The following is a 13,513-nucleotide window of genomic DNA, read 5'->3' on the forward strand; positions in this document are numbered from 1 at the left end:
CCCCCACCGGGGCAGGCTCTATTGCGGAAGGCTGACTGAACAGTCGGGGCGGAGGTCTGAAGGTGCACGCCCGAGACCTGAGATGGTCGTTCGTGTTTGGTGTGTGTCGGTAGCACATGGGGGCACGGCAGGTGAAGTTGCTGAGAAGTTCGGCTCGGGACTGCGGAGGCCATTAGGGTCTTTGCCCGAAGTGGCCTGGAGTGGGATCGTAGCCTGGTGGATCTGCGAGGGGTGCGGGTCTCGCTTTGTCTCTAATGTCCTGCTGCCCTGGCAGCGGGAATTCCCGCAAGGCGCGCGGCGTCCGGGCCTGGTCCAGGGGCGGGGCGGGGCGCGGCGCAGAATGAAGCAGCCCGGCCCCCTAAGTTCCAGTCTGAGCTGCGGCGGCCCGCACAGTCAGAGCGGCGCTGGGCGGCGAGTTTGTCAACAATCGCCTTGCCTTCGGCTGCCTGACCCGTAGGCGCCGCCCCCGCCGCCTCTGCCCATTGGTTACGATGAGGAGCGACCGCGCGCGGGCCAATGGGGAGCACTAGCAGCCGGCGCCAGGGGCGCAAGGCTGGCGGTGTCCGCGCGGCGGCGGGAGCAGCGCGCGAGGGGCGGAGCGGGAGGAGGCGGAGGATGATCCCGGCGGCGGCCGGTGCAGCGCGGGCCAGAGGCGCGGCGCGCGAAACCTTGGGCTCCCCGGCGGAGCGGAGCGGAGGGCGGACGGGCAGGCGCGGGGCTCTGGAGCCCAGGACCCGGCTTTGTTTCCCTTGCCTCCTCGGTGGCGACGTGCAGGGATCGTCCGATCGGCGCAACACGCCGCGCTCGGAAGGGAAGGGGCGGACGTGAGTCTCGGCGTGGTGGCCCGGGGAGGGAAAGAGTCAGCCTTGCGCCGGGTATTGCCAAGAGCGCGCAGCTAGGTGTAGAACTTTCAAAGGGATGTCTCTGAAGGCCCCCGTTTGGAAGTGTGCACATTCCGGCAAGGTTGCACCCGAGAGAAGTGGTTTAGTGTTTGGGGTGGCGCGCTGGGCAGGCAGCAGGAGGGACCTTGCGGCGGAGGGCGCCCGACCCGGGCGGAGCTGCGCTCGGAGTTACAAACTCTATTGTGACGCACTTACTACGACTGACGGCCTCTGCCAAACCTTCTCCAGACTTGCTGCCCTCAGCATTTTCGGCAAACAATGGGGCCGGAGCAGGGAAGGCGGCCAGCCGCCTGCAATCTCTGCATCTGCGCCCGCTCCTGTGCTCCAGCGCCGCATCTGAGCCCGGGAAATGAGAGCCCGCTGGGATTTTCAGACTTGATTCAAGTTTGTCCTGAAGGAAAAGCACGAAATGTAGACTTCCCACAAGCTGCTTCTCCTAAAACTTCTGTGCTTGTGTATGTGCGTGAGCGCAGCGACTGACTCTACAAGATCTGGAGTTGATACTTTGTTTTGTTTGGTAGCCTGATGTAGTTCCATCCTGCATCAAAGTAAACACACCTTCATTATTTTGGGTGCTCTTTAGGTCTTACTTGGAAGACAGTCAGAAAAGTAAACAACATAACAGAGACTCTGAGGTTGACTCTAGAATTCTTAACTAGTGGATGAAATGATTTTAAAACTTAATATGCTGAAGATAATTATTTTATTGTTTCCCCCCCCCCTCCGGTTTCCTTGCAGAAAAAAAGACCAAATGGCCAAGCAACCTTCTGATGTAAGTTCTGAGTGTGACAGAGAAGGTGGACAATTGCAGCCTGCTGAGAGGCCTCCCCAGCTCAGGCCTGGGGCCCCTACCTCCCTACAGACAGAACCGCAAGGTAATCCCGACGGCGAAGGGGACCGCTGCCCCCACGGCAGCCCTCAGGACCGCTGCCCCCACGGCAGCCCTCAGGGCCCGCTGGCCCCACCGGCCAGCCCTGGCCCTTTTGCTACCAGGTCCCCACTTTTCATCTTTGTGAGAAGATCTTCTCTGCTGTCCCGGTCCTCCAGTGGGTATTTCTCTTTTGACACAGACAGGAGCCCGGCACCCATGAGTTGTGACAAGTCAACACAAACCCCAAGTCCTCCTTGCCAGGCCTTCAACCATTATCTCAGTGCAATGGGTAAGCCATAGTGGGGTAAGAGGCAGTTCGTATGTGCTTGTCTGAATATCAATTTCAAGGCTGTGGGGAGCATTTAAAGCCCCATAGAGTCGGTCAAGTGACTCATTCTGTATTTTGATGGAAACAAGATGTATGGAGATCTCAACAAAAATTTTTTTTTAACTTGTAAAAGTTTATATCATGAATTTATGGATGTACAAAGTTTGAGTCAATCTGTGGCCTTCTAGCCAAAGTTGATAACCATGGTACAGTTGGTTTTAACCACTAAGCTTAGATGTTAATGTCATTGTGTTGGAAAGGAACCTGGTCAAATTCATAAAAAGTTTAATAACCACCAGGCATGTAAAGGAAGTGAGGGACAGTGTGATCATTTCTGAACACGGTCTCTGCAAAGATGAAGCAGAATATCAGCTAGAGCCAGAGTAGGAACCCCGAAGGTGAAGTTATGCCCCCGTTCTCCTTTAAGCACATTTTTGCTTCAAGAGATTGGATTTTGGATGGATGGATGAGGTTAGGTTGTAGATTTTTATTTCAGGGGCTGTAATACTTTAGTCAGTTGTAGAATCTTCTAAACACTATATTCCTAGTTTTGAGATTTCATGCATAGAATTGCATTTGATCAAACTCAACCACTTCCCAACTTCTCCCCTTTGGAGAACCTTAACCGAGTGGCAGAAAATATCCTTGGTGATGCCTAGTACAACTGATGAGGAAACAGCCGGTGGGGACGGTGGCATTTTGGAGAGTGTTTACCCCATCAGCATTGAAGTTGCCCCTGATTATGTCCAGGGGGACATGAGTTCTTAGAGTAGCGCGAGTGTTTCTACATCACATCGTAACCAGGTGAGCGGATTTTGAAGTCAAATATCCCAACCTTAAACGTTAACAACTGCTTTAGATCCTTTTGTCACTGTTAAAAGGCAGATTGAGGTGTCTGTAGACCTGATTTGACTCTTAAGACCTCTTAGATTCTGCCTTGGGCTATGCACATTTCTGGTACACCCCTGGGAAGGGATGGCTCTGCATGTTGCTTCTCCACCAAAAGAAAAACTATATTTTGATCCTTATTATCCACAGTCATGTTTGGTATGTGTCCGGCTAGCCAGACTTGTAGATGACATTAGGAGCTTGCTCATGGTGTCAGTTAAGAACATTTTGTATATGGACCGTTCTGGGGACTGTTGAGCCCTCCTAACGGAAAGGAGCTGGAAGTCTTGTGTCTACTACACTTTAGCTATTGCTTTAGACATGCTTCTGAACAGGCACTTGCTACCGTTCTGCCATGAAATACATCCAGTGTATGCACACATCTACAGCATGTACTGAGTTAACAATGCTCTCTGGTATAAGTGCTTAAAAACCTGTGCATTTTAAGAACCCTCTGGAAGCTATTAGAGTCTTAATACTATGAGCCTAGGTAATGGTCTCTGCAGGTAGTGGGGTAATCTGAGGAAATATTTTCTCCTTTCCTGTTAACTAGGAGTAGTGGACGAGTTAGGGCATTTTCTGATCTGAAGATAGTCACAATCGTTTTGTTTTGGGTCCTGTATGATTTAGGAAGCTAATTACAGTGTAATTCACCATGATTTGAGATGACTGATACAGAGCTTTAGAGATCACAGTCTAAATTCTCAGGCAGAGTTCATGGTCATACGTGTGAAGTGTTAACTACGTCCCAGTAGATTGGGGTGATGTTAGCTTAAAGGTTAATACACGAGTGTAAGCAGCAAGTGGCTGGGGTTTGTGTAAAGTTGATGCACCAAAGTAGGTTTCTAACAGTAAGTTCTTGACAGATTTGTTTGCAGAGAGGGTGTGTTGGGATGGGATAGGGCAGAAATTACTGACAGGATAAGAGGACTTAGCCAGATGTGAGGTTATTAAATTAGATACACTCAGAGTTTCTGTCCACCACTGCTGCTTTTCTGACCATCCTTGCAATCTTACTTCTGCCTGTAGACTACTTAGGCTCTTTATCTTTTGGACTTGTTTAATATTTTTTACTCAGCCATTAAGATCTTCAATGCTGCTTTTGATAAGTTATTGCAAAATACATTTTTCACAAAGGTCCAGCTTAGCCAAGGGCTCTTCTTCTCTGCTGGAGACAGAGTGTGTCTTAAAAGCCATGTCCCCCTCTCCACTGATGTGCTGAGATTGAGCCTAAAGCTTTTCCCATTAAGGCAAATTCTCCTACAGAGCTGAACCCCAGGTCCTTGTATCTTCACTGTAGTGGGAAGGGAGGGATCTCATTGGAGATACCTGGCAAGCAGATACTATATTAGAGATGTCGGCACAGTTGCCTCCGTAAACATCTTGCAAGAACATTTTGTTTACTGTTTGGAGGTCGGTGTAGTGAAACTATCGTTTTACTCGATATTAGCCTTCATATACTCTGGGAGGATTGACTTGGTGAATGGCTGATTATCTTAATAAAAAACCTTCCCCACTGACTGCCTTTTCTAGTGTTTTTATGCCACATATGTTTTTCGCCCCAGTTGACCTTTGCACACATTCTGGATCTGAATGTGTCAGCGTGAACTTGGAAATGCAAAGCAGATGAATATTGATTGTCAGTAAGGACTCTGAGGTGTTTGTGAATGTCTTCAGCTTCGGACTGGCATAGCAGGATTTCATCATCTTTACACGCTCCTCAGAGTCCTGTGCCATTGGCCCCTGCTTTAGACTGAGAGCTTCCTGTGGAAGACAGGACATCCTGCAGATGCCAGTGTGTGGCTAGCTGAAGACACCTACATGTTGGAACCTGTGCAGCTCTGACTGTGAGCCTGTCCATGGAGTTGTGTTTTGTTCTTAGTGTTGGGAACGGAACTCAGATCCCACATAACGCATATATCTAATCCCAGTGTATCTGTGGTGGCACGGGAGGTGTCCTTTGACCTCTGATCTCTGGGTATGTGCCCCTATTATAGGCACAGCAACATGTGTACGTATTTACATGAGTAAGTGAAGTGATTTCTTGGGCCATCTCCATAGACACTCAGGTCATCTGCAGGTAGGGGAGGCAGCTCATTTCTTTTTCTTGCCATATTGAGCTGACTAGAGCTTGGTCTTGTTGGATAGAAGTAATAAAGGTAGTCTCAAGAATCGTCCGCTTTCTGTCTGAAGAGTAAGATCATTAACTAAATTAACTATAGGTACTTGGGGATACTTGTTCATAAAGATTAGGACATTTTAACCAAACTCCTAAGTTCCTGAGAATTTTCAGAGTTAGGTTTTAATGGGGTGTTTATACCATGATCCTGTTAGCCTGCTGGCATGGTATAGTACAGTGTTTAAACATTGCTAAGTGCTCTTATATGCCTGGGATAAATTCTACTTGGGCAAAACAGAACAATGATGGATTGAATTGAGTATTTTGTTATTTTTACACCCTGAAAAGTATTTGTTAATGCTGTATGCTTTCTATATCAAACCCTGAATGAGTTGAGAAATATTCCCCCTCTTGTATTTCCAGAAGGAACTGTGAAAAAAGCAATGTTAAGTTTTGAGGTTTTTTGAGATAGGGCCTCATGTGGCCCAGGGTGACTTTGAACTTACTGTGTAGGCAAAGTTGTGCTGGGTGATTGATCTTCTGATCCTCCTGACTCCACCTCTAATCTAATGCTGAGATTACAGACATGTGCCACTATGCTTCTGCCAGAGGCCTGACACTCAGCCGTGGTGATATCAGAACCCTTGGTCTTCCCTGGCTGAGGTGGGGGTGGCTGGAAGATAGCTTTCCAAAGGCCATGCCTTGAACTGTGGGCATCCTTGGCTACAGTCGGTTTCTGTGTTCAGTCATCCTTTCGCTGAGCTCCTTGGTGAATTCTCTCTTTCTGCCTATTGGGGCTTCCCAGGTAGAGGCTTCCGGAGCAACCTGCCTGAGCTCTGTGAAGGCAATGCGAAGACTAGGCAACTGCCCCAGTGTCTGTGCCGAGAGCTCAGAAGCCCTCCTTGCCTTTCCTCCTTTCCATTCTCCTGTGCTTTGCACCATGTTAGTGCTTTCTTATGTTCAAGGAGGAGGGCCTGGCCTGGCAATGGAGCTGCTCCTCCCTTGGGGATACAGGTCTGTATCTCTCGCCTAGGTCTTGTTGGTTGGTTGCAGTTTTTCTTGCTCTGTTTAGGAATGACGTGACAGTTCCAGGCTGCGTGGCTCAATGGTGGTGGCTTACAACTCCAGAGGCTGAAAATCTAAGATCAGGTAGATGTTGTGTCTGAAAAACCACTTGGTGCAACAGCTCCCCAAAGTGTCCTCACTGGGAGAGAAAAGGTTATGGTGTCTCTAAAGGCACTTACCACACCCAGAAGACCCCACATTTTTTTTTCAATACTGACCGATTAGTGGCTTTGGAATATCAATTTAGACTAAGGTAACATTGATGGGCTTTGGCCACAGAAAATTCAGGATTTTAGAAATCACCCCTCTTGTTTTCGTTTTGCTATTGTCTACGTGGAATAACATTAGAAAGAGATTTAGCAGCTGAGAGTGATGGTACATACCTTTAATCCCAGGAGGCAGAGGCAGGTGGATCTCTGAGTTTGAGGCCATCCTGGTCTACAGAGGGAGTTCTTGGACAGCCAGGACTATATACACAGAAACCCTATCTCAAAATAACTAAAAAAGAAAAGGAAAAAAAAAAGATTAGAGATTTATCCACAATCCTCTTTTTGATAACCATACTGTCTGTCATTTCCTTTCACTTGCCTTGTGTGACAGTGGCATAGCCTCAGGCTGTTCTCCGTTGCTTCCTGTGTGTGTGGATAACCCGGTCTAATTTCAAAATAGATAATACCCCTTGGGACATTTATTAAAGAGAATCCCAAGCCTTAGAGTTGTGTGTGATTGGATTCTAAGAGAGAAGAGATTGTTGACTCGAGAGGCATTGGTTTTAGTTGGTGTGCAGGGTGCTGGTGAGGGCAGATTGCAAGGTATCCATCTACTTAAAGCTGGTGCTGTGTACGTGTACACACACACACACACACACACACAGAGAGAGAGAGAGAGAGAGAGAGAGAGAGAGAGAGAGAGAGAGAGAGAGAGAGAGAGGTGGGGATGAGAATAAATCTAAAATAACAGTGACAGCCTGAGGAACATGCCCTGGCATGTTCTTTTAAAAGATGACAGAACTGTTAATAGCAAGTTTGGTTTTAAAGAAGTTCCAAGGCCTAAAAGGGAGGAGAAACTGCCTAACTATACGTAGTACAGATGCAGATGTGTGGCTTTGTGGTTTTTATTATTTTTACAGAGGGCCCGACTGAAAGAAATAAAATAAGATCATCACCTGGACAAGTATAATAGTGTCTACTGCACATCTGGCTCTGGAACCTTTGGTTCAGGCATTTGCAGCAGCCTGTCACTGGGTATGCATGTCTCGCTTGTGTGTTACACTCTTGGTGCTGGTGAAGCACCACCTCTCTGCAGCCTGTAGTAGAGGTCTTCCAGGGATGTTGTCCCGTCAACTCCTTTGAGGGCTGCCCATATATACTGTCCGAATGGAACATCTCCAGCCCATGGATAACCCTGTCAGCAGCCTGCCTTGGTCACCTCTCTCTGCAGCCTTGTACAACCACTCGGAGCAAGTCTGTGCAGGATCTTGGCTGCTCCTCCACTGACCCAAGGACCATGGTGCATCTGGCAGGTCTGTTTGAGCTCCAGTTTTCTCATCCATCCAGTGAGGACCTGCATTCTCCGTGTGCTGTGGAAGTTTGAGAATAACCCAGCAGACAGCACCTAGTAGAAACTCAGCACTTCTTGCCTCCCAGGAAGTGTCCCCGCGGATCACAGGCAGGGCTGATGTGTAGTGTTCTCTACTACCATCCGTGGAAAAGACCAGCCTTTCTGGAACCCACTCACAAGGAAGTGTGTGGTCGTGGGAATGTTGCTGTGTGTAATTCAGAAGCCCTCTGGTTCCAGAGTAAACAAGCCAAAAGCGAAAATATTTTTCTAGAAACTCTCTTGGGTGGGGTGGGAAGTGTGAACCTGCTGCAGTGTCTGCTGGTGGACACGAACATCACCGTGAGAGGAACCTTGGCTTTTTTGGCAAATCTTTGGACCATGGAGGGACATCTGGAAACCCTACCCACACTGTCTCTGCCTGCCTCAGGGCTGAGCCTAGGCCACCTGCTGGAGATGGACCATTTGTGGCAGAAATTTGACTAGAGTTCAGAAATGTGTATTTTGAAAAGAACAGTCTCAAGACAGAAGCAGAGAACCACTTTCCCCTGCGGCTCAGTGTTCTGGAACTGCTTTTCAAAGCATGGGGGACACTTTTTAGCACTGGAAGGCCCATGTCTGAACAGTCAAGCCTTGAAACAGTGTTTCCTTCCCCTGTGGCTTGTGAAGTGATGAGTTATCCTTAGCTTAGGGCTGGTTTAGGAAGTCTCAAGCCCTTCCAGATGGTTTCCTGTGCTGGGGAAACCCAGCATTCACAGCATAGATCAGCATCTACTTAATGGCAAGCTGAACCTAGGTCTGGAAGAGGCCAGGCCTCTGGTCTCTGAGTGTTACTTCGGATGAGTCTTTAAGTCCCTGGTGTCTTGTGGGAAGCCCTTACTTCACTTTGCTTTCTCTAACCCTGACTTTTCCCCAAACCAGAGCCCCTGGTTTCTCTGGAGAGCTGTGGCTTGTCCCCCAGTGATGTTGGTGATAAAGGGGTGCTGGTTCCTCCTGTTGTTGCCTTGGCCCATTGCCAATGGGACAAGAGAGGGCAGCACTGGTGACTCGTCTCCCCCTTACAGCCCATGTCCTTCTGGCTCATGTATGCGATCAGGGCTCCCATTTGATGCCAGCCAGTTAGAGGCACTGCTCATGTGTGTGGACATGAAGTGTTTGTTTTGTTTTCTGCCTTTTCCTAATGTAAAAGCTTGGGAGTGCATTGTCTAATGATGAAGCCTTGCCTTGTGGACATCGGTGCTGCTGCCTGGCCCTCTGCACAATACCGTCAACTTGGTATGCTTGGGCTAAGCTCTACATCTTTTAAGGAATGAAAGCGTGTTTGAAGCTGAAACTGAAAAATAAGAAAAACCGTTTCAGCTCAGGATGAGTGTGCCTGTTAAGTTGAAACAGGTTGAACAGTCACAGTTTTCAGGTGTCAGCTGTCTTGAGTCCCCACCCCTCGACTCTCAAAATAGATTATACTTTCAGGTACAGAGTGTAGTTTCCCATTCTTATTCCTAAAACATCTAAATATAAGCAATTTAGGAATAAATGAGAAATTTGAGAGCTTTAAAAGGTTTTGGTTTTTTGTTTTTTTGGTTTTTTTTTTGCTGTAGTGTGTGTGTGTGTATGTGTGTGTGTGTGTGTGTGTGTAAGAAGAGAGCATTGGATCCCCAGAAATGTGGGTGCTGGAAACTCAACCTAGGCCCTCTGTAAATAAGAGCAGCAAGTGTCTTCAAAAGGAAAAGGATCTGCTCGGCCTTTGGGGATTCTTGTATATGACAGAACACAGGCTGTGTTAAATGTTACCTTTCTATAGCATAACTGTGCTAGAGAAAATGCAAAGGAGTTTCTTGGGGCTCAGTGGGATAACACGTGTCCGCATGTCCAAGGTCCTGGGTTTGATTTCTCCAGCCCCACAAATAGAAGGGTTCGTTTCTTGTTGATTTCTTTTGGATCCTTGAGAAATTTCTTAGCACAAAATAGTGTCGATGAGGTTAGGAGGGATATGATGTTGGGGTATATGAGAATCCAAACCTTAGTTTTATTCTGAACCAGTCGAAGCAGCTCAGTGACTTAAGGAAAAGATTGAATATTCAGGAAGAGCCCGTGCTGTCCTGCGTGATGTGCCCCGTGGCAGCCACTTCACACTTGCCCCTGGGTTTTAGCTCTGTGGGTTCTCAGCTGAAGGGCCGGCCCAGACAATGTGAGTGCTAAGGGTTAACTTTGTGTCCATCCTCTTCCTGTGCTGATCCTGTGTTGAAGTCTAGTGGTGGAAAGTTCTAGCCTGTGACCCCCCTCAGAGTCTTGGTCCTTCCACTATGATAGTCCCATTGTCATGAAAGGTGACTGGAGCTGTTACCTGACTTAGGAGGGTGTGGAGGCCACCCTAGTGGTCAGAGCACAGGAGAGCAACTCTCCAGTGTCCCATCACACCAGGGATTTTTTGAGAATGTCCTCGAGCTGTCTTGCTTGGATCGGGAGTCTTGTGCAACAGAGCTGCCAGCAGCTGTGTCTGCCCTGCCTTTGTGGGCGAGCGGAGAGGCTTGTCGGGAGCTTGCACAGATGAGCGGACTGTCACCGTAAACTCACAGACACGACAGCCATGTTCCATGTCTTCCTGCACCTGCAGTCACCATAACTGGCATTTGTAATCAGAAGGAACCTATTAAGCATGGCTCTAAATTTCACTCTTAACTTTGATCTTTATTTCAGTCTGGTGTTTTCCCGACTGAGAAGTCACCTGTACGGAGGCAGGGCCTAGAGCACGGTTATGTTACATTTGTACACTTGGAACTGTTTCTCTGCCACCTCCCTCAGACTAGCGTCCCTTGAAGTTGGCCGTCAGGTCAGCGGAGAAGGAGCTTGGCTCTCGCCTCCTCTCTAATTTTATACTCCCTCTGTCACCACATGAATTGGCAAGCTTTCTTTGACAGCAGCGTTTAGTTCTTCCTACATAGTTGTTGTTGTTGTTGTTTGTTGTTACAGGGTTGGCTGGTGTTGGCCTGTGGTGTGTCTCTTCTCAGAGAGATGTCACCTTCAGCCTGGATGTATCTAGTATGCTTTTGGGGTTGTCTGGGGAAGAGTCTCAAAGCCCAGCTGAGACAGACATTTAAACCATTAACTGTCCAAGCACAATGATTGTCTTTGCAATTATGCAAAGCAGTGTCTGCGATTGAGGTAGACGGGCTTATTCTTTTCCTTCAAGACGGGCATAAAGGAAGCAGCTGCCTGCGTGTGTTAAGTGGGAAGTTTTCCTTGTCTCTGTCCTCACGGCGAGTTACCCGCGACGACCGTACATCTGTGTTGAATTACTGCTTCAGTTTGTATATGGCCATTATAAATGCTAAGTTTGTAACTAAGGCTTTCATTAGAAGAAAAAACAAAAAAGACAAAAAAAGCTCAGGGGTGAGTTGCAGATAGACGCTGGTTTACCCTTGTTGTTAGCCGGTGTCTCCGTCTCTGTTGTCATTGGGATAAAAACATGATTGAAACCTTACATGAATTTAGGGGGAAACTATTGTTGCTTGTTTTCTGCCACTGGTTTTAAGTTACATACAGGAAGCCATAGTTAACTCTGAAAACCCGGGAGTCTTTATTTTATAGTGTGAATTCTTAGCTCCCCTCACCCTCGGCCCAATATGATTTTTGTCTAGAAGCAATTTATAGTTACCAAAAGGTAGTGACTTCGGGTTTTTACATGATTTGTTTCTGGAGTCTTTAAGTGTGTTGATGGATATGGGTTTTGGATGTTTGTCCTGGGAGTTAGACTTTATGTAAATAGCTCAAGTTTTTGCCTCAAATACACCCTGTAGTCCAGGCTTTCCTAGTGTTGGGGACTGTCTGTGTGAGCTAGGATCTCAACCCCAGGCCTCACTCAGGCCAGGTGGGTAGGCATCCTGCCACTGAGTTATGTCTTCAGTCCAGGCCGTGGTGGAACCACGGGTTTTAGGCTCACTAGATTAGGAGTGTCCACCTACGCTACATCTACAGCCCTTGTGTTTAAAGGTTCTTTTACCTTAAAGGTTCTTATGGTTCTTTTGGTTAATGATGTAAATCGTGACATGTGCCGTCTGGCTTAGGACAGGATATTGGTTTTAGGTTTTTGTACTAAATCAAGTACAGGATTGGTCTTCGTTCCACTCTATTGTATTGAGTTTTGACGCTATTTTTGCTTATTCAAGTAAGATGCAGTCAAGTCCCTGTAGCCTTCTGAACATAAATAATGGCTGTTTATGTGGCTTTCGTGGCTGTTAATGACTTAGTGGCACAGGAGTGTCCCAGTGTCCTGCCCTGACCAATGAGTATGAAATGCTGCCACGTGCCGTTCAGAGCAGTGATGTCAGGAGCACAGCTGAAAGGAGGCACGGTCCGTTATGGTGGTGCGAAGCTCCCAGGGCTTGTTGATGAGAGGAACTACTGGCTTAGGATCAGGTTTGGGAAGTTCTGTTTATTAAAAAGAGGTAATATGCTGGCGCGATGAGTCCAGTAGTTAAAGGCACTGGCTGCTCTTGTAGAGGACCTGGAGTTCAGTTCCCAGTACCCATGCAGTGGCTCACCACCACCTACCTCCAGTTCCAGAAGGTTTGATGCCCATTTTTCTCTACCACATGCATATGGTGCAAACAGATACACCTATGTACATAAAATAAAAATAAGTAAAATCCAAAATAATAATAACAAAAAGAGGTGGTGGTTGAGAGGGATTATTTTGGGTTGTCTTACAGCCCTAGGGGCAGAATCATGATTGAGGTAGAAGGGAGTATTTCAGTTCTCCAAAGAGCTCTGCGATGCTTAGTGTTCCCATTCACCAACAGGCTCCCAGCCCTGCCTCCCACCCATGATTTTCCTATGCTTCTCCTGGAACAGAGATGTCCCTGGACATGGACCCTGCAGTTCAGGCTCTGGATGTAACCTCCTGTGTCTAGTAAATCTATTAGTGTGTGTTGGGGGCACAGCTCAGATGGAAGCGATAAGGAGACCTTCTGATGTGGAATGGAATGAATGAAAAGGCCCTGGATCTTAGTTGCCACCAGGTTTGGTCTTTATTACATGAAACAGACCTTGGTGAAGGGGACAGGCCTTGTGAATACTAGTTTCCACCCCTCTGTCCGGCTTCAGCCTCTGGGACTAGGGCTTTGCAAACCTCCCGTCTGGAAATGGATGAAAGCAACCCGTTCTGACCTATTAGCTCAGGGCTACATGACGGCGGCTGCGAGGACACACCGGAAGAGCGAGTGGGGAAGCTCTGGCTTTGGGTCATGCACTTCATTATTGAGCATTTTATTCCAGCAGCTGTTTGTAAGGCGCCGGCTCGAATTCATGTGACAACTCAGGCTTGACACAAATGTGTGCCAGAGGAAAAGAGAGTGAGGGAAACTTGAGCTCTTAGGCTGCATGCTTTATTCTGATGTCTTTCTCCTTTTTACTTTTACTTGTATGTTATTTGTATGTGTACCTGTTTGTGGTGTGGGGTGTGTGTGTGTGTACACTGGTATTCAGATGTGCAGAGACCAGAGGTGTTATGTGTTTTCCTCCATTCATCTGAGCCTTAGAGCTTGACACAGGGATCTCTCACTGAACCTGAAGGTCACAGATTCCACTAGACTGGTTAGCCAGTGAGTCCTGAGGATCCTCCTGTCTCCACCTCCCCAGTGCTGGGTGCTAGAGATTCAGCCTCACCTGCACAGCCCCCACTCCACTGACTGCCCCCTCTTCCTGTAGACTCCTGTAGTATTTGTAGTACTAATAGCTTTCATTTTCATCAAGTGGCTCAGTGGGACTGGTAGATTTGTCTATAA

At 47.7% G+C, this 13,513-nt stretch overlaps 1 protein-coding gene across 3 annotated transcripts in view; it reads left to right on the forward strand.

Annotated features, from left to right (window-relative positions):
- The first annotated feature begins 67 nt into the window (after positions 1-67).
- The window catches only part of Bcl2l11 (BCL2 like 11), a 35,506-nt gene continuing 22,060 nt past the window's right edge, over positions 68-13,513 (forward strand). The window contains exons 1-3 of one of the 3 annotated variants that reach the window (XM_031371848.1): positions 72-824; positions 1,641-1,777; positions 1,973-2,062. In XM_031371848.1, coding sequence (XP_031227708.1) covers positions 517-824; positions 1,641-1,777; positions 1,973-2,062 — 535 coding nt within the window. In that variant the 5' untranslated portion in view covers positions 72-516. Of the gene's footprint in view, positions 825-1,640; positions 2,063-13,513 lie in introns of all 3 variants that reach the window. The other 2 variants (XM_031371849.1, XM_031371847.1) reach the window with 2 other exon arrangements.

The sequence above is a fragment of the Mastomys coucha genome, unplaced genomic scaffold (genome assembly GCF_008632895.1).
Source record: "Mastomys coucha isolate ucsf_1 unplaced genomic scaffold, UCSF_Mcou_1 pScaffold15, whole genome shotgun sequence".
Taxonomy (NCBI): domain Eukaryota; kingdom Metazoa; phylum Chordata; class Mammalia; order Rodentia; family Muridae; genus Mastomys; species Mastomys coucha.